Source organism: Passer montanus, unplaced genomic scaffold (genome assembly GCF_014805655.1).
Source record: "Passer montanus isolate IOZ18808 unplaced genomic scaffold, ASM1480565v1 scaffold53, whole genome shotgun sequence".
Classification (NCBI taxonomy): Eukaryota; Metazoa; Chordata; class Aves; order Passeriformes; family Passeridae; genus Passer; species Passer montanus.
Window position 1 is genome coordinate 6,490,794 of NW_024370263.1, and position 24,382 is coordinate 6,515,175.

Sequence of the window (24,382 nt, forward strand, 5' to 3'; positions counted from 1 at the left end):
GCTGCTCTGGCAGGAGCACTCAGGAGCTGGCTCACAGCAAGATGAGTTCTTTGTGAGGGTTCAGCACTTCCACTGAGCATTAGACAATCCATGCAGCGCAGAGGCTGAGAGAGCCGAGTGCTCTGTGCCCAGCCAGCCCCACACAGCCCTGCCAGCACACCTCCATCCATACCTGAGCACCCTCTGTCTGGCTAAGGATTCTCCTCACAGCTTCTCCCTTGTGCCAAATATTTTTTTGAACTGTGGACTGATGTCAATTAAAGATGAAGTTGAAATCACGAGAGACATTTCACTTGTGCCCAAATGCAGCTGTCCCCAGCTCACTAACTGCTGTTCTGAGGTTAAAATTGAAAACAAATGGGCAAGCACTGTTGGATCATTAGCAGCAGCCAGGATTTCTATTTTTGTGCAACACGGCACGTCCTGAGCTGCAGAACTGACACACACCAGCTTTTGTAGACTGCAAGAATAGGAAGAAAACTCCTGGCTGTTTGAGGCATGACATCAGTGACAAACAAGCACGTAGTCTTAAGGAGAAAACAAAAGGGTGTTTTCTGCTCCAAACAGAGGGAGCATTTTTAATCCTTGGACTTTTCCTCCTCAGTAAAGCCTCCTGGTTACATTATTTCATTAAAACTCTGTCATGTGATGTGGGAGAGACAAACGTACAGTCAGGCAGTCTGAGATCAGAACTCAGAGTTTGCCCCAAACGTGCCAACCCAGAAAAAAATGCTGATTTCTGTAGCTTCTGTTTTCCTTTCTTTATGGACTTGCAGCACTGAATCACCTGAGCACATCTTGGATGGCACAGGCTACACATCCATATGGCTCATTCCCTCACTCTGTGTGGTGAAAGGAAAAAAAGGCACATTGCACAGGCAAGCACAAAACCTCCCTTGAGAGGGCTCCTGTTTTTGTAATCCAGCTTTTTGTTTAAGCAGGAGGAAAACTCTGAAAGAGAGGGAAAAGCAGCCCCACTTTGCTCTGTAAAGGCACTCTGCATGCAGAGAGCAGCACTGCAAGTGTTTCATCACAGCACTGGGTTTGTGTGCCCGAGTGTTCCCCAGGCAGCCAGAGGGACCCTGGAGAGGGAGGAGGGAGCTCTGGAGACACCTGGCAGCAGGCAGGGGCTGCAGGGGGGTGTTGGGACAGGACAGAAGCTACACTGGCTTCTCTGGTGTGCCCAGCAGTGACATTTCCTGACCTTTTAAAGCCCAACTACAAATACAGTGCTGACAACACACAGAGAGGAAGGAGAGAAGGAAAATAAAACCCCACCAGGGAAATCCTATCCAGACAGGCTGCAAGAATGAGACAAATCTGAAAACTGTTACCATCCTTCAGATGACTCAGCTAGACAGTTTTCTATTCCCTTATTTAACATGATGGCTAAGTGGAGAAAGAGCAGAGTAAAACCTGGGGACAGAGCATGACATTTAAAAGAAGTAATTTCACCTTAGGCAGAGTCAAAACTAATACCTCACCAACATGTGCTCTGCCTTACAACCTCTGTTTACATTTTTATGCTGCCTTTGCTTCATCAAAGGCAGCATTTCAAATTAAACATGGAAGATGCACAACACAAACTGTGTGAGCTGAAACCAGCCATTCCCTACAACAGAATTCGCTTTAAAAAGCTCTAAAAGAAATGTAAAAGAAAAGAGAAACTTTATAGTGAAGATCTTGTGCAACACAGTATCATCATCATCATCACAGTCACAGAATGAAAACTGAAATGCAAATTCAAAGTGTATTTTCTGCTCATGTGAGAGGAAGGTTTCTCTCAGCACAGGCAGAAAGCTGCAGGCTACTGCAAATAATCAACAGCATAACATAATAATAAACAAATAATCAGCCCTCCTGACTTCATGGTGTTTTGGGTCAGTCCAGATCTTCCTATGGAATTTACTCTCCCAGGGCTGCTGCTGTTATTAAACAAGGACTGAAGGTTGTGGACATGGGGACAGGATGGAAGAACTCTTTATATGGAAACAACTGTTCCAAAATCACTTATGCGGTTAAAAAAGTTAAACTTCTGGTATCACAAAAATCCAAAGAGTTGCTACAAGATTAGGAGACTTAATTTGGAATAAATAAATGTCCAGGAGGGAGTTTCACCAGAGAAAAGGCCTGGCCATCCCAGTGACTTCATAATTCAGTGATACTGTAGTAAAGCACATCTCTGGCAGTAAGCTTTGGTTCCAGCAGCAGCGTTAATATTTCAGAAGAAGGTGGGGTTCTTTTAGCCAAGCCAGTGCCCATCCTCCCAGCAGCAAATTTGCTCAGCAAACAGAAGGGTTTTGTGCTGCCCACTTAGTGCAAGTCAGGGTCTGAAGGCTTCAGTCAACAGGGAAATGGGCACAGTGAGGTCATGGGAAAATGATAATCCAAGACTGAAAGTTGTCTCAGATCTAGGCAAAAGTTTTGGCCAAAACCAACTGCTGTTTCACATCTGCCAAGTGCTCATTCAGTGTGTCTCTCATATACAGTAGGAATGTGGTTATCTGAATTTTTAAAGTCTTTAAAATTGTCCTATCCATAAGAAACATTTGGTATTTACAGACTATACCCAGTATGTTTAGTAAATGTGCTACTTACAGTCGTTTGATTCCAGATTCAGGCTGAGTTGAGGGTTTTGGCTGAATTATGGGTGTAGGCTGTGGGGATCTAGTTTCTTCTTCCATTTCCTCACTTGAAAGAAAGAAAATACAATTAATGTTCTCCTCCCAAGCCATGGAAGCACTTTGAGATCTACAATTCAATCTGAGGTAGCACTGTTGATGAAGGAATGCAAAAAGATCTGTTGAAAACCCATTCAAATCAATTGAAGATTTTTTATCAACCAAGGATCAGCACCAAGACTGGGTCTCCATTCAATATTTTTTTCCCATTGTGACAAGGAGAGGGAGAAGAGGAATGGATTGAATAAAAGGTCTAGAATTTTCATTTTAGGCCCACTCCTGTTCTCATTTTTGAAGTTCAAATGTATGAAATGTTTGTAATCTTTCTAGGATTCAGCACAGACCTGGGAGTTGGGAATAGTTTGAGGTACCAGGTTCAAACTGAGGCTGCATTCTTGCAGTCAAGCCTTTGCAGAAACACAAACCTGGACAGAACTTCAGAGCACATTTACTGTCTCAACACCTGCCCTGTGTTCCCTGAGTATATCACTCAACAGGAGAGGAGATGTAACCCACCTTTTGTAATATAAAAGCTCCTCTTGCAGCAAGAACACTCTGGATTTCAGTTCATTCCTCTCATGGAGGACATCCCGGAGCTCCTGCAGGGTGAACCTTGGGCGATTGGGGTCCTTTAAGTCCATTGCCATCTTCTCTGACTCAGAGAGACAATCATCATTGTTTGGCTCTGCCTAGGGAGTGAAATGTGGGATTTAAATTCACTGTCCAATTCAAATGTCCAACTTTGGATAAGTCAGTTTTAGGAATTCATACTTTTAACAAATGGAGTAAATCAAACATCAGTTTTTTATCTAAACACTGAAAAAATGGCATGGCAAAGGTCATACAATTCCTTCCAGCTCCTCCCACAAAGAGGTGTCTTCTTTTAATGTAAACATACAATGCTGAAAAATCACAAGGTTCTGGGAATTGAGATTCTGAAAAGCAGCTCCAAGCCTTAAGAGGTCTGCAGGATTTATAACAATACAAATAAATGCAGGACACTCTGTTCCAGGAAAATACATTTGAAATGTAGCAGAGTCCATTTGAAATGTGATGCTTTTTGCAAGGACTGATAGAGGCCAGCACATGAAATCAGAGCTGCCAGCAGCCAGGTCAGCCACTCGCCCTCGTGGGAGGATGCAGAGATCAGAGTCTCAGAGCTCCTGTGTGGCAGGAATCACAAGGTTCTGGGAATTGAGATTCTGAAAAGCAGCTCCAAGCCTTAAGAGGTCTGCAGGATTTATAACAATACAAATAAATGCAGGACACTCTGTTCCAGGAAAATACATTTAAAATGTAGCAGAGTCCATTTGAAATGTGATGCTTTTTGCAAGGACTGATAGAGTCTCAGAGCTCCTGTGTGGCAGTGACAGCTTGCTGGGATGCAAGCTGGAAATTTGAGGAGTTGAATAGTGAAATTCCTCCACAGTCCATTTTTTATAATCCTGACCCTACCCTCTTTTAAGCTCCTGTTTGTGAAATGGTTTTGCAATGCACTGATCCATGGTTTCAGGCTGAACTTGGCTAAGGCTGTGCAAGGTGAATTCCAGTGCCTGTCCTGCAGGGATGAGGCAGCAGAGTGATGCTCAGTTGAGCACTGTTTGATCACCCTTTTCATCCAAACACATTCCTTTGCACAGACTACATGGAATGAAGATTGATGCAACAAGAGCTTCAAAGGGAATTACCCAAACACTTTTCCTCCTCTTCACCCCCTAGGTATGGGTCTGAGCTGGTGTCTCTTCTTTTGGTTGTATATTTGTCCCACATCTCTGCCCAAAGAAGCTATTTTTGCTAGATTTGGCTCAAATCAGCAAAGACTGAGCAGCCTGTATCCAATGCAAATGTCCCTGAGTGAGGCCAACAAGCAATGTCTCCTCTGGAGCATGCAGCTATTCCAGCTCTCTGCTTGCCACTGCAGTTCCTGTGTGAGCACTGTCCTGGCAGAGGGAGCAGGGACTACTCTCATTAGAAGAGGCACCATTGCCATGGAACTGATGAGTTAGAGGGAGGTGAAGAATGCATCCTTTCTCTGCACACACTGAGGACACTTTCACTCCTGCTGGCTCCAGGCCTGGGCTCCCCAGCCCTGTTTACAAAGCTGGGTGTCCTGGCTGAATTAACAGCAATGAAATAATCCTTTTCATTATTAGTACAGTGCCCAGCTCAGCAGTGACATGTTAACACAGCACTGGCTGTCACATTCCCAGGGGACCAAGGTACCCCATCAGCACTTGTCTCTGCTTTTTGATGTGTATTCCTGCCTGTTGCCAGTGAAATGGATGTTTCACTGGATGTTTCACTCTCTGCTGCAGTGTCAGGCATTTACACCATGGAGCTCTTACCAATGCATCAAGCTGAACAGCTCTGTGTGATAGAGCTCCTCTAAGTTCTTAAATATCATTACACCCCTTATTGCATTTCCTACTCTGCTAAGAGCATCATTAAGAGAGGGAAATGCAGTACATTTGCTTCAGGAATAAAAAAGTAATGTCATAGGCACAAAGGAAAACACTAGGAACCATAAAGAGGACTCAGGGATCAACAGATCAGTGCATCTTTTTCTCAGGAAGCTCCCCTCAAATTTGCATTCCTGCTGCTCTGATCTCAGCCCAGCTCCATTTGCAGACTGTCACTTTGCCTGTTCTGCAAGAACCTGGCTCTGCCAGCAGGAACGTTTGCTTTTCATGAACATCTGTGCTCACAACACTTCACTGCACAAATTCTAATAGGAAGCAAAAGCAGAAATAAGGCCAAAGTTGGTTCCTCTAAAACGTGCCTTGAAATATTTATATGTTGATTTGGTAGCACTTAACCAGCTTAGTCCTGACTGATCTGAAGTGCCATAAGAACTGCAGGGACCAGGTGTGCAGAGCTCTGCCCTGACTCCAGGCTGCTTCTGGCAGTTTCTGTTCCACTGTGGTTCAGCTGCCACCACCACCCCTGTGCCCCACCTGGCCTTGAATATTTGCAGATCTGGCAAAGCTGAAGCTACTCTTGGCTGTTTGTCTTTGGAAAACCCAGACCCTCCAAGGAATTGCTTTGTTTTCCTTTGGGGGAAGGGAGAGGTGTGTACAAAGAAAATGAAGCAAACAGGCTACCACAACCCTGCCAAAACGCAAAGAGGTAATTGGTATGAAGTCCAAAGCATTTTAAAAAGCCGTTTAAAAAATGATCCAAAGTGCCTCTTACCTTTTCTTCCTCCCCATTTTGGCTGGCCTGGCTGTCCTCACCCTGCAGCTTTTCCCTGAGCTTGCCCAGCTCTGCTCTCAGGGTGCCCATCTCCTGCTCCTTGGTTTGCAGGTACGCCTCCAGCTCCACCTTCTGCTCGATCAGCGCCTTCCCCTGCGCCTCGACCACCGTGATCCGGTGCCGCAGGTCGTGGTTGATCTTCATCAGCCTGTTCTGCTGCTGCTGCAGCTGCAAAACATCCAGGGCACAGCTCAGGGTCCATCCAGCCACCAGCCATGGTGGCCCAGCCCCAAACATCATCCTGAAATGCTGGGTTCCTGTTGCATTTAATCTGAAAAATTCCCCTCCTCTCCTCACCCCCAGATTAGTTTTTCTATCTAATTATCTACTACAGTTTCAGTCATCCAAATTTAATTGATTTTTAGAGTAAATTCCCTTAGCACAGGGAGGTTTTCAGGTTTTTCAGGTTTTTCAGGTTTTTTTCAGGTTTTTGTATTTGCTGATGTATTTTCAGCAAATACATCACTTCTGATATTAGTTCAAGGATAGGGTGGCTTATGGGATTCTAAATCAAATCTTAACCCAGGGGAAAAGAAAGACAAGGCAGAATCCTTAGTGTTCAGTTTAGAAGTACTTTGCTTTGAGCTCCAGGGCTCTCTCCTAAGGCAGGATGTGACCTGCTGGGTGTGTGTGGACAGCCCCAACTCCAAAGGCTGCAGCACCTGCCAGAGGCACTTGGGCAGAGCAGAGATCACCAAAGCCTGGCCTTACTAGCACCAGGAAAGCCCCATGGCCTAAGGACATGAGGCAGTGTGAGGAATGGGAAGCAAAATATGGGTAAGGAGGTCATTCCACAGAGAGTGCCAAATCTCATGTCATGCCTGGAGTCACAGTGGAGTCTGTGACTCATCTTACAGCTCACTGCAGGCCCTTCTCATGCAGAGGTGATCCACACTGCATCCTGAAGCCTGACCATTCTGGACACTCCTCAGCTCTGCTGGACACTTCACTTGCAGGCCTATTAAACCAGCACTATTTATACTTTCTATATTAACTTCAAACTCAAAACCAGGCTGTGGAAGTGTGGGTGACAAAGAAAAGAAATAGGAAGACCAAGAGCCACTTACAGCCTCTACATCCTCATTTTTCAGTCCAAGTTCCCGGTCCTTTGCCCTGATTTCATCCCTCTGTTTATCTACCACTTCCTTCAGCTTCTTCATGACTTGCCGCTCTCTCTCTGACATCCCTGGTTAAAAAAAGAACACAGAACACAAACTAAGGGCAGTCAGGAGCTGCTGAGGCTGAGAACAATAACAATGAGGAATATTTAAGTAGACTCTGGAAGTTGCCTGCTGGTAGAATTCCAGAGATGCTTTAGAGGTTACCTCAAGGGTAACAGAGAACACGGATGACAGAATCCACTCCATAAAGCCACTGCACAGAGACTCCTTAAAAATGGAACTGACAGTCCTCAGAAACATTTATAACAGTGAGTGACACTGCTGCATCTCGCTGCCTTAGTAGTTTTACATCAATGTTCACACCATGCCCCAGGGAGCTTGGTTATCTGTGTGATTGTCTCTGGAATCAGCTGGCCAAGGCCTTGTGGAAATTGTAAAAAAGATGGTTTGGATCTTCAGTAAGATGTAAACAACATATCACTGTTGTGGATTGCATCTGGATCCAAACCAGCTGAGGAGATTGATTTTTAGTTGAAATCTAGCTTTGTGTTTGGTGAAAATAAGATGAAACAGGACCTTCAGAGGGTGCCCCCACCCTGAATGCAGAACCAAAATTTAGTCTGAGTTATGGTCACATATTTTCTCCTCATTTTTTGCCACCCTTTCCCCATCCTATTGTGTGGTAATTCATATTTCAAGTAACTGTACTTGAGAGAAGAATACTTGATAGCATTTCACTGGTAAAAGGAGTTTGGAACATTGCCAAGAATCCAACACTGATATTGTCTGAAAATAAAGAAAAGGTTAGATTAACCTTAAATCTGACCAATGAATCATTAGGAAATGTCATAAACCACAGGAACCATTCTTCTATTTACATTACAGAGATCCATATCTTGGCTCTGGCACTCTTGCAGTGATGGACTCTTGAGAGCACACACAGAGCAGAGGTTTTACCTTGGTGAGGTGATGAATCTCCTGCCCTGACCTTCCCTGGGAATGGCACTGAGATGTGCAGTTTGATGGTCCTGAGCTATCACATGAAATCACACTGCAGACCATCCTTGAAGATGAAAACCCTGAGAGCAGGGCAGTGTGAGGCTGCCCTGGCCAAAGCCCAGCCCGAGCAGGAGCTCAAATCCAGGCTCTGCTGCTAACTCCACTCATTTTGGCACAGTACTTTGTTATGTGGGTCTTCAGCTTCTTCCATTTAGGAACTGCAAGTGGTTCTAATTCACTCCCCACTCTGGGCTGGCTGGAAAGCTCTTCCTTTTCAATATATTAAAGCAGCTCCCACATCAGAAATCTTCTCTGTATGCATCAAATGTATCCAGCCAGGAAAGGCTCTGCTTTCTAACATCAGCTCAGACGTCCTGGTTTTGTTCTTCCCTCATCAGAGAAATCCAGAGTTGTTCCCACAAGAGAAATTAGCTGCATGTCTGTAGGAACCCCATCTCACAGGTCAGCTACAGGATGAACTGATGGAAAACAGAGTAGAGCAGCCTCAGAGAAGGAAAGGGAGTAACTGGTGATGTGCACTCCTGCAGCAGCATGCAGGGCGTGGAGCAGAGCAAACGGGGGAACAGCAGCTCCAGGGCTCAGTGCTGAAAGGAGCAGAGCTGTGGTGCTGCAGAGAGCAGGGAACTGCTCTGCTGGGAAAAGGACTGCTGCTCATGGCTGGCCAGGAATTTGGTTCACAGGACGTGTTCCTGTCAAACCCCAGAAAAGAACTGTCAGTGTTCACATGGTGTTCACATTCTAGTGTTACGTTCTCACCCCTTTTAATTCTGTGGTACATTTGCCTGCTCTATTTCTGGACCCTGGTTTTTATCAGCTCTGTGCTGCTCTGGGTTCTAGTTTTTCACAGGACAATTTTAATTCTTTGCTGTGGTACCAGCTCATACCCACCAGGGAGAACAAGTGTCACAAACACAAACTGCAGCTTAACTGTCCTAAAAGATCCACATTGCTCTCTCAGAGCACAGCACTGGTACTTCTCTGCACCCACAAAACTCACGGCAGCCAATCTCAGGGCTAGGGCCTGAAACATCAGCTGTATTTAAAACCAAAAGAATCCAAAACTTTGCCTTGAAGTAGAGGGACTGCAGTGAAACTTTACACCTGTGGTTTCACCCAGAAGGAGGTGGTGAATGCAGCTGTATCCATTAGTACTTGTGAGATGCTTTGAGATCTCTAGATAGCAGGTGCTATTTAAAGAAAAAATACCATTCAGTGCTGACTACTTTTCCTCCCACTGAGCTCATTTTTTTGCTAACATTTGTTGAACCTAAAAGACTTCAATTGTGTGCACAGATCACTACAATTTTTATTTCAGGAAGTGGGGGGGAAGGAAAGGTGGGGAGTTTTATGAAATAGTCACATCTCCTTCCATTTCCTCAGGCACTGGGAAAGAGGAGAGGGAAATCACTAAGTGCCCTAAATGTAAAATAATTATCTCTAAATGGTTCAAACTCTAATAAATGCAAGATCTTAAATGGCACACCCAGCCAGCTTCCCCAGGCACATCCTATGAGCAGTTTCCTGTGCTTTGCTGTGATCCTGGCGTTGTTCCAGCAAGAGAATGGAAAGCAGCTGGAGGGGAGGACACCAAGAAAAGAAAGAAAAGAAACTGACAAAAAAAGAAAAAAAGAACACTTTATGTTTAGTGGTCTGTTCAGTGCTGTGTCCACTTGGCCTATCACTACAGGCCAAGTGCCAGGCAGAGCCTGTGGCACTGCACCATTACCTAAACACTCAGAACAAGTTCCACATCCCTTTTGAAGGGAACTGCAGGTCCTGCAGCCCAGGAGGGTCACACGAGTGCTGCCTGTCCCTTGGCACAGCCAGGCTGAGGCAGCAGCTCCCCTGCAGTGGCACAGCAGCCTGCTCGTCCTGTTTGACACACTCGGGTCAAGTTTGCATGTGGCATTTTCCTGGGATATCCCAATCAGTCAGCACCATCAAGCAGTGCTCCATTTGGGCTTGGGAGGAGTCACCCTAATGGGTGTTACAGGCTCATCTCAACCCCTCCCTTGTGTTTTGTGTTCTGCTGTCACAGGTCCTTTCACAGGAGCCCTGCTCTGCTCAGACTGCACAGAACACTCCTGTTTGCACAGGACTGCCTCTCCCATGATCACTTCATCACACTCAAGCCAGGCTCTGAGAATTAACTGGCAGGACTGACTCTCAAGGTCTTGCACACCCAGCTCAGTGGCCTCTGTTGCCTGTGTAAAATAAGCCCTGTCACTCTCTGGTGAGTAAGCAGTGAGCTGCTGATCCCCAGGGCCAGCACTGAGGGGAGATGGATCACAGTGCTAAACCATGCTCAGATGGGAGCACTGGAGTCTGCTCAGAGTCAGTCCAGCTAACACAGGATTGAGCCTGAAGTGCTGCTTCTCTGGACTCTACATCAGACCAAAGGACAGAGGCTGAAAAAGAGCAGCAGAACTGCTTTTGATACTATCAAAACAAGCACTTGAGACAAATCTATCCCTGTTCATTAATGACAATATGTCCTGAAAGAAAAACACTCAGGTTTGATATAATAGATACAAATAATTAAATGGGGTTGATATAAATTAAAATATTTCACTTAAAGTGAATATTTTGGCCAAAGAATATCAGTGATCTCAGAATCTAAGCCCTGGAATGGGCTTATGGGTTTTGTTTGTGTTGTCATACATGGGTAGGCACAGTAAAAATAACAGGAAAAGCACGTCTGGCATTTGCTTGGCTGGCTGGATGTGAAGAGTATGGCTATATTTAAATGCAAGCACATGAGCTGCAGTGAGCTAGATAGCCACTGGAAGGGAAAAAAAGAAGGGAAAGAAAAAGAAAACAAAAGGGAAGCTGGTTCTTTATAACACAGTGTCAGTCTTCATGGTCCATGACTCATTGCTGCCATTCTGAATTTTGCATGGAGTTTGTCAGCCTGATGTTGAGCTACTTCTTTGCCACTAATTGACTCCTAATTTGAAAACATTGCATTTGTTTTAAAAAGTATCTTGAGAGGCTTAACAATTTTTACTTTTGAAGGTTTCATTATGCTCTTTCCCAGTGCAAGTGAGCAGCACTGAGCCTCGGGGAGAGAGGAAATGTAACTTCCACAGTGTTGGACAGAGTTTCATCCACCTCCAGCAAAATGAGAACCCAAACAAGAGACAGACCAAAAGGTGTATCTAGACTTTACTTCCAGAGATGCTTCTCAGCCAAACAAGGAGTTGTTTTTCTTTCTCTCATTGCTCCACCTCTTATCATGTCTTCAGTGTCATCATCTATTCAGAGATTTTCTATTTAGGTAAAAAAAACCCCAATAAACAAACAAGCCTTCAAAACCCAGATCTGAATTAATCTACAGGGAAAAACACACCAGAATATCCAGTGAAAGTATTTTGATAAAGTTTTGCTTTTTGTAACAAAGCAAGGACTGAATTTGAAGTAGCAAACTTGCCTTCATGCTTCTGAAATTCCTCTTCTGTGAAATTAATGTCTTTGTGAGACAAGTTTGTCATCAGTTGTTTATTCTCCTCCTGGAGCTGTGCAATTTGGGTGAGAAGATCCTGTGCTTCCCCTCTCCAGACATCCTCCACCAGTTCTAATTCCTATAGGGTAGATCAGGACAACACATTCATATTTTAAAACATGTTAAGAGTGTTTGACTGGACAATTTACAGATCAAACTAGTACTGATCCTACTGATTCTTATGGAAAGCAATTACATAAGACTACACTTTGAGTTTCTTAGAAGAATCTGCTTTTGTAATGCCACCACCAGGAAAACAGCCACCACAGTCCCCTTTGCTGCATCTGAATGGAAATACCTGAGGGGTCATTCCTGATGCAAAGAAAGTTACCCAAAGGATGGCTCCTCATACCCTGCTGTGCTGAGGACCACATTTAGGGGTTGTGTTGGACAAATAACCAAACACCAGCTCCCCTGGAGGCAGCTGCAAAGCTGTCAGAGAGCCCCCAAACCACCCCACAGCAGGGCCAGGAACTCAGGGGAGGGATGGACAAACTCCTTCTGACAGAACAGCCTGGTCTAAATTCCTGATGTGAAACACAAGTGTAAATTGATGAGTGTGGGATCCTGTGCAGCAAAGGCAGAGCCCCTGGTGCACACATGAACACAATCCCAAAGCATGCTCCTCCTGTGAAAATTGTCCTGCTGGAATGTCCTGAGTGGTGTCTGTTAGTGCAGCCAGGCCAGCCAGAACAGCTCCCCTGTGTCGGGACACTGTGTCAAGAGCAGCTGTCACCAGTCCTCTTGAAGGTCAAGTCAGGACAAAAAGTAAAAAGTCCTTAAAGAAAACAGTTGTATTTAGAAGCTTGCTTGTTCCAAAAGCTTCTCTGAATATCTCACTTCTGCAGTGGGGGGCATTCCCTGCTCCATTTTCACTCATGTTCTTCAGACAAAAAGCTGCATGCAAATCCCTGGAGCCAGGCTGAGTCACTGCTGACTTTCACATCCATCCACATGCCCCTTTCCTACCTAACAACACAACACATTCAGACAACAACCCAGCTCGAGGCTAAAATAAGCTCTGCTGAGAGATTAAAGGATAGCTCTCTGCTTTGAATGTATGCTCTGATAATGGGAAGTCATGTTCCTGATGACTTTTGGGTCCAAATGCCATTTTATTCCAGCATTTGTTACTGTATTGCTGCTAAAAGTGTTGCAGAAAACATTAGGTTTTATAATAAAGAATAATAAATAGCAAAGGCGTGGTAAGCTACAGAGACTTAACTATTAAACAGGAAAGAAAATCTCATTAATCACCTATTTTACTTGAAACTCTTTATCTTGAGAGAAAAGTAAATCTGTAATGAAATTGCTATTTCCAAAAAAACCTGGATTGTTTACAGTGATGCTGCCTGCTACAACTCTGTAGCTAAAATAACGCAGTGACCTATTTTAGCAATAAACCAGCACATTCATCACTTACAAGCATATTGATAAAACCAAAATAGAATGCACACAAACCCCCAAACAATCTAATCTTATTAATATGTGGCTGCACTGTAAACACACAACTATCCCAAGGTTTGCCTAGGCAAACTTTATCACTTATTACTATTGAAGAGCCCAATGAATTGGAGCAGAAATGAACTTCTGAATCCTCATTAGTGGAAGCACCAGACAGGGAGGCACATCCGTGGGCCAGGCAGTGCCAGCCAGCTCAGGAAGCCCCAGGCAGTGGGTGCTGAGCCAGGTTTACAAGCAAAACAGATTCACACATAAAATTTAAGTGCTGAAATCTCATAAAATGATGCTTGCAAGGACCACTAAAAGCTTTGTCTGGGTATTTTTTGGAGGCCTTGACATCTAAAACTGTTTCTCAGTGTCTGATTTTTATTGCTTATCAGCACCTGTCCTGTGAAAGAGTCTTCAAACCCTCCCATTGGAACACAGAAGATGTGAGACCACAGTTCTGTAGGGACCTGGTACACTGGGAACCAGCTTGATTTAAAAAGAAAAATAAAAGGTATGTATCCTACAGTTTATTTTCCTGTTAAAATCTGTTTAGACTGAAGCAAATTGTTTAAACACTCCCTGAGCCACTTGATGACCCTCAGAGAAGCTGACCGAGCAGAGGTGGTTGACTGGCAGGGAGATCAGCTGACACCTTTAGGAAACTTTTTAACACTTATAAGAACTTCAGAAACCTCTCCACAGAACAGCTTGTACAATGACACTGGGCCAGTTCAGTATCTGCTTCACCCCCAGCCTTTGGTAAATGCCCAAAATATTTGTATCTATTCTCTAGACCTTCTTCTATCACACTCTTGAGATTTATCACGTCTTTGTACATTAAAGGTCTTTTACCTTCCTTTGGAGAGATTGCCCTGAGACTTCCTCTGCAAAATGTTGCAGGGTCTATCCTGGGTTTCCCATATGCTAGGTGAAAGTCCTTTAGCTGACTCTTTTTGAAATATAAAACTGGAGTTTATCCAGTTAAGCCAAATCTTGAAGTTTGGGGGCTCTCTTCCAGAAATGCCCACTGTGCCCTGTTTATCCTGATTCTGTGTGTGGAATTAGGAATGGCAGCAATGATGATTTAGCATAGTCATTTACCAGAACCATTTCTTGTATCAGTTATCTGGATGGTTTAAAGAGTGGATCTGCCACTTTTCCTGCAGTAACTGGAGCGTGCTGTCCTGCCATAAGAGGCTAACAGGGTGTGGGAAATGCTCTCTGCCTCGGGCTTTAATGGGAGTGGGCTCAGGGAACTCTATGAGCACCCCAAAACAAGCCAAGGAACATCTTGCCATCAGAGGATGGAGCAGCAATCTGGCAGGGTGCTCTTCCCTGCTCTAACTCTGCTCTGAAATCACTTGGTTCTCCATCTCTCGCCTATGACTTGTCTAACCCGAAGTCTGTTCCAGGAAAACTAGACTGCTAAATCATTCCCAGCTCCGGAGAGGAAAGTGTATTCTTGTCAGTGACCTTTCCTGGCCTAGCAGGAAGCAGCACTATCCTCCGGTCAGGAGAGGGGATGGAGCAGGAGTCCGAATCGGCCAGACACAGGGGACGGAAATGCAGGGACTGGGGAAGGGGTGGAGAAAGGGAAAGAGGGAGGAAACTTCCAGGAGGGAAGCAAACAAAAAAAACAACAACACGCCCAAAGCCTCGGCGACGCTAAGGCAGCATCGGCGCCGAGCCCGTGAGCCCGCCCGGGCTGCACCGCCCGCTCCCGCGGCATCCCGGCCCCGCTCTTTGTGCTCCCGGCGGCGGCGGGGCGACAACGGCGGCGGGGGAGCCCGACTTCCCCCGGAGCTGCTGCGGCAGCGGGGGCAGCCCTGCCCCGCCGCGTCCCCCCGCTCCCCGCCCGCACCTTCTGGTGCTTCCTCTCCTTCTCGATGCGGTCCATCCTCTCCAGGCGCAGGCGGTCGAGCTCCAGGCGCAGCTCCTCCATCTCGGGGTTGATGTGGTTGCGGCTCACCAGCACCTCCAGGATCTCCAGCACCCGCACCACCTTGGGCATGAGGCGGGCGATGGCCTCGCAGCCGTGCTGGTCGATCACCCGCTCAAACTCCTGCCCCACGGCCGAGGCGATGTCGTACACGTCCATGACCGTCAGCTCCGCCGCGTTCTTCTCCAGGGCGGGCGGCACCCCGCCGCCGCCGCCGCCGTCCATGGCTCGCCCGGCGCCGCGTGTCCCCGCCGCCACCGCCCCGCGCCCGCGGCCAATGCCCGGCGCAGGGCGGGCCGGGGGCGGCCCCGCGCATGCCCGCGGCTCCCGGTGCGTCCCCGTTCATCCCCGTTCCCGGGCCATCCCCGGGCCATCCCCGGCGCATCCCGGCTCCCGGGGCCGTCCCCCGCCAGTCCCGGCTCCGGGAAGTCGCTGCTCCGCGGGGTTTCGCTCGCCAGGCGCGGCCGCGCTTCGCTCGGTGCTTGCCCGCAGCAGCTCCCGGTACCGGCCTCTCCTGCGGGGCTGCGGGGGCAGAGCTCGGGTCCCGCACAGGCGATGCAGCAGCCGGGGCAGGGCTGTCCGCGGTGCCCAGCACCGAGCGGGGTCCGGAGCCGCCCTGCCCGGTCCGGGATGGAGCGGGGGCGGTGTTGCCCCGCTCCCGGGCGCACGGAGGACGAGGGAAGGCTTGTTCGCGCTTCCTTCACGTGGAAGGCTGAACGAGCCGCTCTGCAGCACAGCCAGCGGCGCACACACATCGCTTAGCGGGTTTAGGCTCTTCTCTACAAGTTTTTACCGAGCACACGTTCAGGGGATCACTGGGGGTTTCACACATGCAAGCAGCTCGCTGGCATGGATCCCCTTACAGAGGAATTTAAAGGAAACTGAAATGCGTTTTTCTCGTCAGGTTTTTCAGTATTTTTTTCTTTCAGGTGTGACTGTGAAAGTTTGGATGTTCTCATTTCCGTAGGGTTTAGGAAGAGATGCTCCAGATGAGTCTACAGATAAGTTAAATGTACCTGGAAATAATTGTAGGTCCCAGTTCTGCCATTTTCTGTATGCAGAGTAGGAAGAATGCATTTTATTTTGAACAAGATATGATGAATAATATCAAACACTGGAACTAGTCAGGAGAAATAGCAGTGGGGCTGCAAAAGCCAAGCCTGGAATGACTTGGCACGTGCTGCATGTTGTGAATACAGCATTAATTATCCACTTTTGGCAGGTGCAAAACGCCAGCAAAGGTGAATGGGAGGGATGAACGATGAGAAATGGAACACTGTAGCTCCCAGAAATGCAACACTGTGACGCCCAGACCAGCTTTTTAATGCAATTCTGTCACAACCTCGTTCTCCCACAAGGTACAAAATATCAATTTTCCTCATGTCCTCTCAGGAGGTACCGGGGCAGCCAGGAGGGGAACAATCTGTCCCCAAATGCCTGAGCCAGGTGATCAATTGCCGAAGTTGGAGCAATAACTCAGTGAAAATATAACTATATATTGTTAATAAAACTTATTCCCGAAGTTGAACACCACAGGATATTGCACAAAGTTCCAGGGAGAGCAGGAGGGTGAATAATGGAGTAGTCATCCTTTCCTGGCAAAGGTGCTTACGAACACACAAAGAGGAGCAGAATGCTTGGAGAACACTGCAGTACCTCAGGGGAGCAGCTATGCTGTGAAATCATAGTTTTACCCAAATTAGAGATGAGAAAAAGAGTTTTTGCCACAAGAATTTGGTGCTACGCGAGTTCCCATTGTTCTGTTTGAGCGTGGGCAGACAGAAAATATAACAATGTAGGGAACGTGTGAGGAAAGACTAAAACTACAGCTGAGAAAGGTGAAAATCCAGCAGTGTGTGGTATGGGAAGCAGCAGGTTCGATGTTGGCCTGATGCAAACCGATGGAAAAGTCTCTTACCAGGTTTTTGTCCACACTTGTTGCAGGTTTTTGCCCACGCTTGCCCACAGCCTGTGCCTGCCCTGGCACAGCAGCGCTGCCGGCCCACAGCTGGCACTGGAGGGACAGAGCAGAACACACTGCTGTAAATCTGCATTTCTGCAGATAAACGCGTGCAACAACCGGCAAAAGCAACGCATAAATATTTCACTGGAAACTCGGACTGTGTCAGTCTTTGACTGCTCCCACATCATTAAAAACAGGCTGCCCTGAGCTCAAGCGTGAAGTTCTGTATTTCTGTCTGGGAGGTTTAATTGGAAATTAGCGCTTAAGCGTGGTCATGCAATGAGTGCGTTTTTAAACAGTTGCTCTCGGGTGAAGCCAAACTGGACGTGCCATGACTTATTCTCCTTAAGCGTGAATAGCCCACAAGCCGGGCTTCCCTATTAACGCCTTGGCTACGCCCCAAACATCTCCCTCACTACAGCAACGTCTGATTTCCCAACTTTAGCAGCAGCCTCGGCCGCCTGACAGCCGCTGGGACCGCCGCCTTTTATCGCTCCCGCCCGCCCTCCTTCCCTCAGGAGCCGCCGGGTCCCTCAGGAGCCGCCCCCCCCCATCCCCTCAGCCGCGTTTCCCGCCTCCCGCGCTCGCCCCGCCCCGTTGCCGGGCAACGCCCCCTCATCCGTGCTCCTATTGGTTGTCTCTGCCAGCGCCCCGCCTCTTCTCCCCTCTCATTGGCTGCTCCCGCGCGTGGGTCCCGCCTCCCGCGCCGCGCGGGCGCTGCCTCAGCGCTTTGGCGGTGCCGCCGCCCTTTGTCTCCCGGCGGCCGCCGTAGCGCAGCCCGTACGTGGCAGCGGGGCGGCGGCGGCCAATGAGCGGCGGCCCCGTGCGCCGGAAGGGGCGCGGCGCGGGCCGGAAGCGGCGCTCGGTGCCGCGGCCGCTCGCTCCGCCATGTCGCCGGTGCGGGCGGTGCTGGCGCTGCTGGCCGCGCTGGCGGCCCCGGCCGCCGCCTACTTCGTCAGCATCGACGCGCACGCCGAGGAGTGCTTCCTGGAGCGCGTGCCGTCCGGCACCAAGATGGGGCTCATCTTCGAGGTGGCGGAGGGCGGCTTCCTGGACATCGACGTGGAGGTGCGGCGGCGGCGGCGGCGGCGGGGCGGGCCGACCTTGGGCAGCGGGGCGGTCCCGGGGCCGCGCGGTGTGCGGGGCCCCTCGCGGCGACCCGTGCGGTGCCGCTGAGCCCCCGTCCCGTGGGGTGCCCGCCCCGCCGCGCTCGGTGCAGCCCCGGCAGCGGGAGCAGCGGCGGGGCCGCCCCCGGCACCCCCGGGGGTGGCCTCGGGCCGGTTCTGAGCCAACGCCGCTCTCCGAGGAGGAATCAGACCGGGAGATGCCGAGCAGGAGCTGCCTCCCTCGCCTGGGAGCTGAGAGGTTTTTGTTGGGGTGTCACAGAGCGGGAGGTGCTGCCGAGAGCCCGCGGCAGCTGGAGATGACCCCGGGCTGAGCCAGGGCAGGCTGGCAGCTCCGAGGTGCCCTTGCCGTGTCTGCGGTGCGGGCTCGGGGCAGCGTGGCCTGGCGGGATGGGGATCAGAGCACAGTGACCCCGAGAGCTCGGAACTCGGGCGTTCAGTCCCTTTGAAATGGTGGCTGCAGCAGTGCCCGGCTGTGCCCATGGGAGACTGGCTTTTTCCCTTTTTGTTTTCCTTCAGACAGCAGAGATAAGGTTTCCCCTGCAGTTGCTGATTTGCCAAGCAGCCAGGGTTTGTGGTTTGCTTGTTCTTGACTGCTTATCTCGGCCACAGGAGGCCAGGGAGAGAAGCTTTTGCTTGATTTCCTTCACCAAGAAGTTTGTGGTGTTTTATAAAAGAGATTTCTGTGCGGGGAGCTGTGGGAGGGAGAGACTGGAGCGTGCCAGAGCAGCCAGGTGGCCCTGGAGGCTGTGAGTGGCTGCCTGGCAGGGCTGTGAGGGGGCACGGCAGGCCCTGGGTGTGGAGCACAAGGTGTGACCCTCTGCTTCCCCCCGCAGATCACGGGCCCCGATAACAAAGGGATTTATAAAGGCGACCGGGAGTCCAGTGGGAAATACACCTTTGCTGCCCACATGGACGGCACCTACAAGTTCTGCTTCAGCAACAGGATGTCCACCATGACCCCCAAGATAGTGATGTTCACCATCGACATCGGGGAGGCTCCCAAGGGGCAGGACATGGAGACAGAAGGTGAGGAGGAGCCCTGGGAGGAGCTCAGCCCTCCTTGCATGACTTGGGAACCTGAGTAGGGCTCTCAGCATTCCCGTTCCTCCAGGTGGGATTAGCTGCCCTCCTGCACAGCCAAAGTGGATGTTTTTAGAGCTGGTTACACAATGTGAGGCAAAAACCACCAGAGAATCCCTCGGCCATCTGCAGACACTAATGCTTCCATCCTTTAGCCCTTCATCAGTGCCATCCTCTGACTCCAGCAGGCTCAGCAGTGTGGAGCCTTAGCTGGTGAATGTGCTGATAGAAAACTTCTCCCATAGCTGTGTAAATGAGTGTTTTATCTGCAGCCTTTTGTCCTGTACCCGTGTTCATCTCTCACACTTTCCTCTAGGTGGTGGAGATACCTGGGATGGTATGTGGACTGCTTTTTGAAAGCTCCTTGGCATCTTGTCTCTGGCACATGTTCATTCACTAACAGCTAACTTGGCTTTTTCTCTGTAACCTTGGTTTGGAGCATGAGAATGTCTTTGTTTAATAAACTACCCAAAAGGTCTGATTCTGAGCAATGCTGAGCACCTGCAGGCTCCCAGGGCAGGTTTGGGATCAGGTCCTTGTGGCCACGGCAGTTTGTTGTTCGTGGCTGACAGAAGATTTAATCAGTTTAGGTGAAACTGAGCTAAAACTTTGAGCATCCAAGAGTGCTGGATGTTTTTGGCAGTGTTTGCCTTCTCTTGCTAAAGGGGATGTTGAGTAATCAAAATCTTTTGGAAGCAATAAGCTGCTCCTAGGTTATGAATTATTACTGATGTGTCAGGGGAAAAACTCAAACTTGTCATTTGCTGTAAAAAAAAATGAATGTATTGCATACCAAGTTATAAAGTTTATTTAGGAGTCAGTGACTGTAGGTAGAAAGGGCAACAAATTCTTGTTTTCTATTTTAGCAAGTAAATAACTTGGGCATTGAGTGCTTGATGTCACTTAACATATAGCACATTCCAAACTTTGGATTTTTTTTTGAAGACTCACTTAAATCTTTTATTGAGTCTGTTTATATCTGTTGTAAAGAGTATGAGTGCAATAAGACAGTTTTCTAAAGTGAATTTTTAGAGTGTTTTTAGACTGTCCCTGCAACTGTAGTTTCTTTTCCTACTGATAAACTGCACTTACTGCAGTGACCAGTTGGCCATGAAAATAAGGGAACTGAGCTTTTAGCAAAGTTTGCACAACCATTTAGGTTTTAATTGTAACTTGTATGAGTGTTATTCTCTGGTCCTCTCTTTTGACTGCTCCCCACAAGGTGTGTGATTTGAATAGCTCTGTTTTCAGACTGTGATCTGAAACACTTAATTTACAAATAAAACTGTAGTAAGGCAGCTCCCAAGTCAATGTCCCTTGAAAGGAAAATGTGTTGGGTTTTGTGGCTTTTAAAGAGAGCTGATTGCCCAGGGCATGTCTGTGGAATGATACCTCAACCTGATGCTAGAAATCTCTGCAAATGACTTGCCTAATTTATAAATCTGTGATGGACAGCTCTTGGAGCGTGGATGTCTTAAAAAGAGCCTGTGATTGACAGTCAAACCACTAAATCTTACATCTCTGAGCCTTCCATTTGCTGAGCTGTCTCAGGCTGGTTTTGTGCTACTGGTTTGGTATTTAACTCTCTCCTGCTTTCACAACACCACAAGAGCAGGCTGTGCCAGGCCCCTGGGCATTGTGCCCCCTCAGTGCTGGGTTTCAGCTGAGCTTGAAGATCACAGGGTGTGATTTTTTTGCTTCAGAAAGTGATCTCATGATTTGCCAGCATCATGATCTTGAGCTAAATTCTCAGTTGTTCTATTTTTGCAAGCTTAACAACTAGGAAAAGCTGTCATGTTAAGATAATTTGCTTGGAATATATTGGATGGTATTGGCAAAATAGATATTAGTGTGTGGTATTGATCTCGTGCATTCTTCCATTCTGTTCTCCTGGAAAAGTATGTGCACAGTGGAAATGTGGGGTCTCTCCTGAGTCTGAACTGTGTCTCCTATTTGGATGTGGAGAAATGTTTTCCCACTTGTTAAACACCACAGAGACACGTTAGGGAAAGTGCCACAGAAACTGGCTGTGAGGGTAGGAAGTGTCCAGCTGTACTGTCAGACCTCCTGCAGCAGGAAATTACCTTTAACTGCTCATAAATTCATTGAAATCCCTTTCTGCAGCCGTTAACAGACTTTCTGATGCTTCTGAAATTACTCTGCAGCTCACCAGAACAAGCTAGAAGAGATGATTAACGAGTTGGCAGTGGCCATGACAGCAGTGAAGCACGAGCAGGAGTACATGGAGGTCCGTGAGAGAATACACCGAGCAAGTAGGTGCCTGCCTCAGCCCCTGCTCCCCCTGCACTCCCTGTGCATGGCTCCAGCAGGGCTTGTCCAAGTGGCTGCAAAAAGAATCATTTGAATCCTGCAGGACCTGACATAATAAAGGATGTGGGTGTTGCTTGAAGTCGTCTTTAAATTGGCTTCCCATATAACATAAATGGGAAACAAAAAATAACATTTGCTTAAGTGCTGTAAGTTCTGCTTAAGCAATGTAAATTCTGCAGTTTGAATGGTGTGTTCATGGAGATACCAGTGGTGGTATTGTTTAATCCATGTACAAGGGCAGGGTAAACCATGGGATGGTTTTAAACTGAAATGGGGAAGGTTTAGATCAGAAAGTGGGAAAATTCCTCCCTGGGAGTGTGTGCAGCCCTGGCACAGCGTGCCCAGAGAAGCTGGGGGTGCCCAAGGCAGGTGTCCCTGCCCATGGTGGGGGATGGGTTTTAAGGTCCCTTCCAACCCAAAGCATTCCATGATTTGGTTCCTAAACTTTGGTTGAGCTGTTGCTTCACCCTTGAGGTGGATGTGGTTTAGCAATTGAGCCAAAGTCTCTTTTTAAAATGTTTTGTTGAAACAGAGCAGAGCTACTGTTACTTTCATGGGTGAGAATCAAGGGCAAGTAGTTTTGATGTGAAAAAACATTATATAAAACCACTGGCTCCTCAATTGTTTGAAGCTATGAATATCTCCAGTTTTGTGACATGTGTTACTAATGGTCTGATTTAAGAAAAATCTGAATGTGTAGAACCTTCAGAGATCAGAAGTTCCCTGCTTGACTCAGAAAAAGCAGGAGGTTTTGTTTGGCAGTTCAGAGGGCAGAATAGAGAAAACTGCTGCAATTATGTCCTGAGTGGGTTTAAAAGCAGATCCATGGCAGGATGTTTTCAGTTTAAGTGCTTTGTTACTTACTACTTTTTTCCTTTTTTTCTCCCAACAGTTAATGACAACACAAACAGCAGAGTGGTTCTTTGGTCATTCTTTGAAGCCCTTGTACTAGTTGCCATGACACTGGGACAAATCTACTACCTGAAGAGGTTTTTTGAAGTCCGAAGGGTGGTGTAAGATCCTTCTGTGGTCTCAGATTTCAGTTCACTCTCTACCAAACATCCTGGTCACAAAAGAAAAAAAAAAGTCATTTAGTTTCTGAACCCTCTTTACTGAACTGTAAAACTTCTTTGCTTATGTTCCTTCCTAGTTAAGAAAAAAAAAAGAATTGTTTTTATATATCCTCTGTAGCAAAAGCTGTGCTGAAATCTTGTCACTTTATTGGCATCATTTTGTTCCACTGAGAGCTGCCCAGTCTGTGTGCTAAGCAAGGTCCAGGCAAGCTGCAAACTCTGTAACTCCCTCTAGCAACAAGCCCTTCTGTCTTTTGTGACTTTTTTCCCTGTTTCCAGGAGCACTTGCAGTTCTGTCCAGGGAAACGGTACAAGGCCCTCACGTGACTGTTTGCACCCTCACACCCCTAACCCTGCAGCAGGTGTCATAAAACTGAGATAATCCCTCTTCCCCTCACACAAACTGCCAAGGAAAAGGTTAAAATTCATTTGCTATTCAAGGGATAGTCATCAGCAACTGTCTTAATGATACCAACTTCTTCCCAAAGTTCTTTTTAATTAAATAGTTGATAGGAAAACGCTTTTTTATTTTTTTCTCTGCTCATCACCAAATGTTCCTTACACGGTTTTCAGTCTCTCAGAGGTTTTATTTGGAAGCCAACTGTGTGCAGTGTCTTGGCAAACACTCGTGAACCCTTTGGCTTGTGCAGGTCCAAAGCTCAGACTGTTTGCCCAGGGCAGAAGGGTTCAGGAAATCTGGATTCCTGAGGCCAGAGGGTTCTGGAGCTGGGGTTCAGTCCATGCTATGCAGCCCTGGTATTTAAGTGCAGTGGCAAACCCTGCCATGGTCTGATCAGAATTAGCATAATGCTAAATACTGGCGTGTTTTCTTTCTTCAGGCACATGTAGATTTGTTTTTGTACAAAGTTACTTTCCTCAGTTTTCTGATGATTGGTTTCAAAATTTAAGCAGCGTCTGATGTGGGTGCTGAGCCAGGATTATGTTGTGACTGATGTATATTAGTTGTAATCATTTTTGGGGGTGGGGTGGGGTCTTTTCCAGGGGGGAGCCTCTACAAGTAACACACAACAGTTTTGTACAATTAATTTAAAATTTGTTACAGGTTTTCATGTTCCAGGTAAAGTTTTTTCAACCTCGGGCAAACACTTGCAGCAGTTCTTCAGAGAGGTGGCTGTTACACCTTATTGCAACTGTTGTGTGCCAATATTTTTGTGTAAAACACTGAAAATTGAATTCTAAGATGTACATTTAAAAATTGCTCGTGAATCTAAATATGACCCAGGTTCGATAAATAAACAAATTCTTTAAAAAAATAAAAAATAGCTTTGTGGGTTTTTTTCTTTGATACCTTAAGGAAGTACAGATTAACACAAAGGGGTTTTTATAAATGATTTGTTTAATAGTGGCCATGAATTAAAAATTAAACCATAAGAAGTTCCATATCAATGTGATTTGAGCCCTGGAGCTGCCCAGGGAGGCTGTGGATTCTCCCTCTGTGCAGCCATTCCAAACCCACCTGGGTGTGTTCCTGTGTCACCTGCTGCATGACTCCAGAGTTTTCTCCATCCTAACGATTCTGTGATTCCCTGCTTCCTCAGAATATTGGGAATTTATCCAGACTCCATCCAGCTCTGGGGGCAGGTAGAATAAATATCAGGTGACTCTGAACCTGCATCTTGGGTTCGGGGTAATGGGCTGGCACAGCGCTGCTGTAAGACCCGCAGGAGTACTCCCTGCGATAGGCAGCTCGCCATAAAAATGGGAATTTTTTGTGAAATCCGAATTTTGTTTTTCCCCGCGGGGCCGCAGCCCGGCGGAACTGATGTGCGGCGGAACGGGAGGTGCCGCGGTGTGTGTTTCCGCCGGGCGCCGCCGCGGCG

General features: G+C 47.5%; 2 protein-coding genes and 1 long non-coding RNA gene across 8 annotated transcripts in view; 2 read left to right on the top strand and 1 right to left on the bottom strand.

The window, feature by feature from the left end:
- The window catches only part of RILPL1 (Rab interacting lysosomal protein like 1), a 21,014-nt gene extending 5,798 nt beyond the window's left edge, over positions 1-15,216 (bottom strand). For 2 of the 3 annotated variants that reach the window (XM_039724504.1, XM_039724505.1), the window contains exons 1-6: positions 14,890-15,216; positions 11,505-11,655; positions 7,001-7,119; positions 5,874-6,101; positions 3,198-3,370; positions 2,599-2,691 (exon numbers count right to left, since the gene is read on the bottom strand). In XM_039724504.1, the coding sequence (XP_039580438.1) occupies positions 2,599-2,691; positions 3,198-3,370; positions 5,874-6,101; positions 7,001-7,119; positions 11,505-11,655; positions 14,890-15,192 (1,067 nt within the window). In that variant the 5' untranslated portion in view covers positions 15,193-15,216. Of the gene's footprint in view, positions 1-172; positions 248-2,598; positions 2,692-3,197; positions 3,371-5,873; positions 6,102-7,000; positions 7,120-11,504; positions 11,656-14,889 lie in introns of all 3 variants that reach the window. The other variant, XM_039724506.1, reaches the window with a different exon arrangement.
- A 137-nt stretch (positions 15,217-15,353) lies between these two features.
- Positions 15,354-17,444, top strand: LOC120509640. The gene is made up of 3 exons (XR_005629308.1): positions 15,354-15,468; positions 16,190-16,325; positions 16,912-17,444. It is a non-coding gene; the product is annotated as an uncharacterized LOC120509640 (long non-coding RNA).
- Positions 17,445-17,754: 310 nt separating this feature from the next.
- Positions 17,755-23,822, top strand: TMED2 (transmembrane p24 trafficking protein 2). 4 transcript variants are annotated; one of them, XM_039724549.1, is made up of 5 exons: positions 17,755-17,998; positions 18,891-19,083; positions 19,454-19,474; positions 21,303-21,385; positions 22,361-23,822. In XM_039724549.1, the coding sequence occupies exons 1-5, from the start codon at positions 17,819-17,821 to the stop codon at positions 22,418-22,420; spliced, it is 537 nt and encodes a 178-aa protein (XP_039580483.1). In that variant the 5' UTR covers positions 17,755-17,818; the 3' UTR covers positions 22,421-23,822. The 4 variants fall into 4 exon arrangements, with proteins under 4 accessions (XP_039580483.1, XP_039580484.1, XP_039580481.1 ...); XM_039724546.1 differs by having other exon boundaries at positions 17,793-17,998; positions 21,303-21,410; XM_039724550.1 differs by lacking the exon at positions 19,454-19,474 and having other exon boundaries at positions 17,756-17,998.
- The last annotated feature ends 560 nt before the right edge of the window (positions 23,823-24,382 follow it).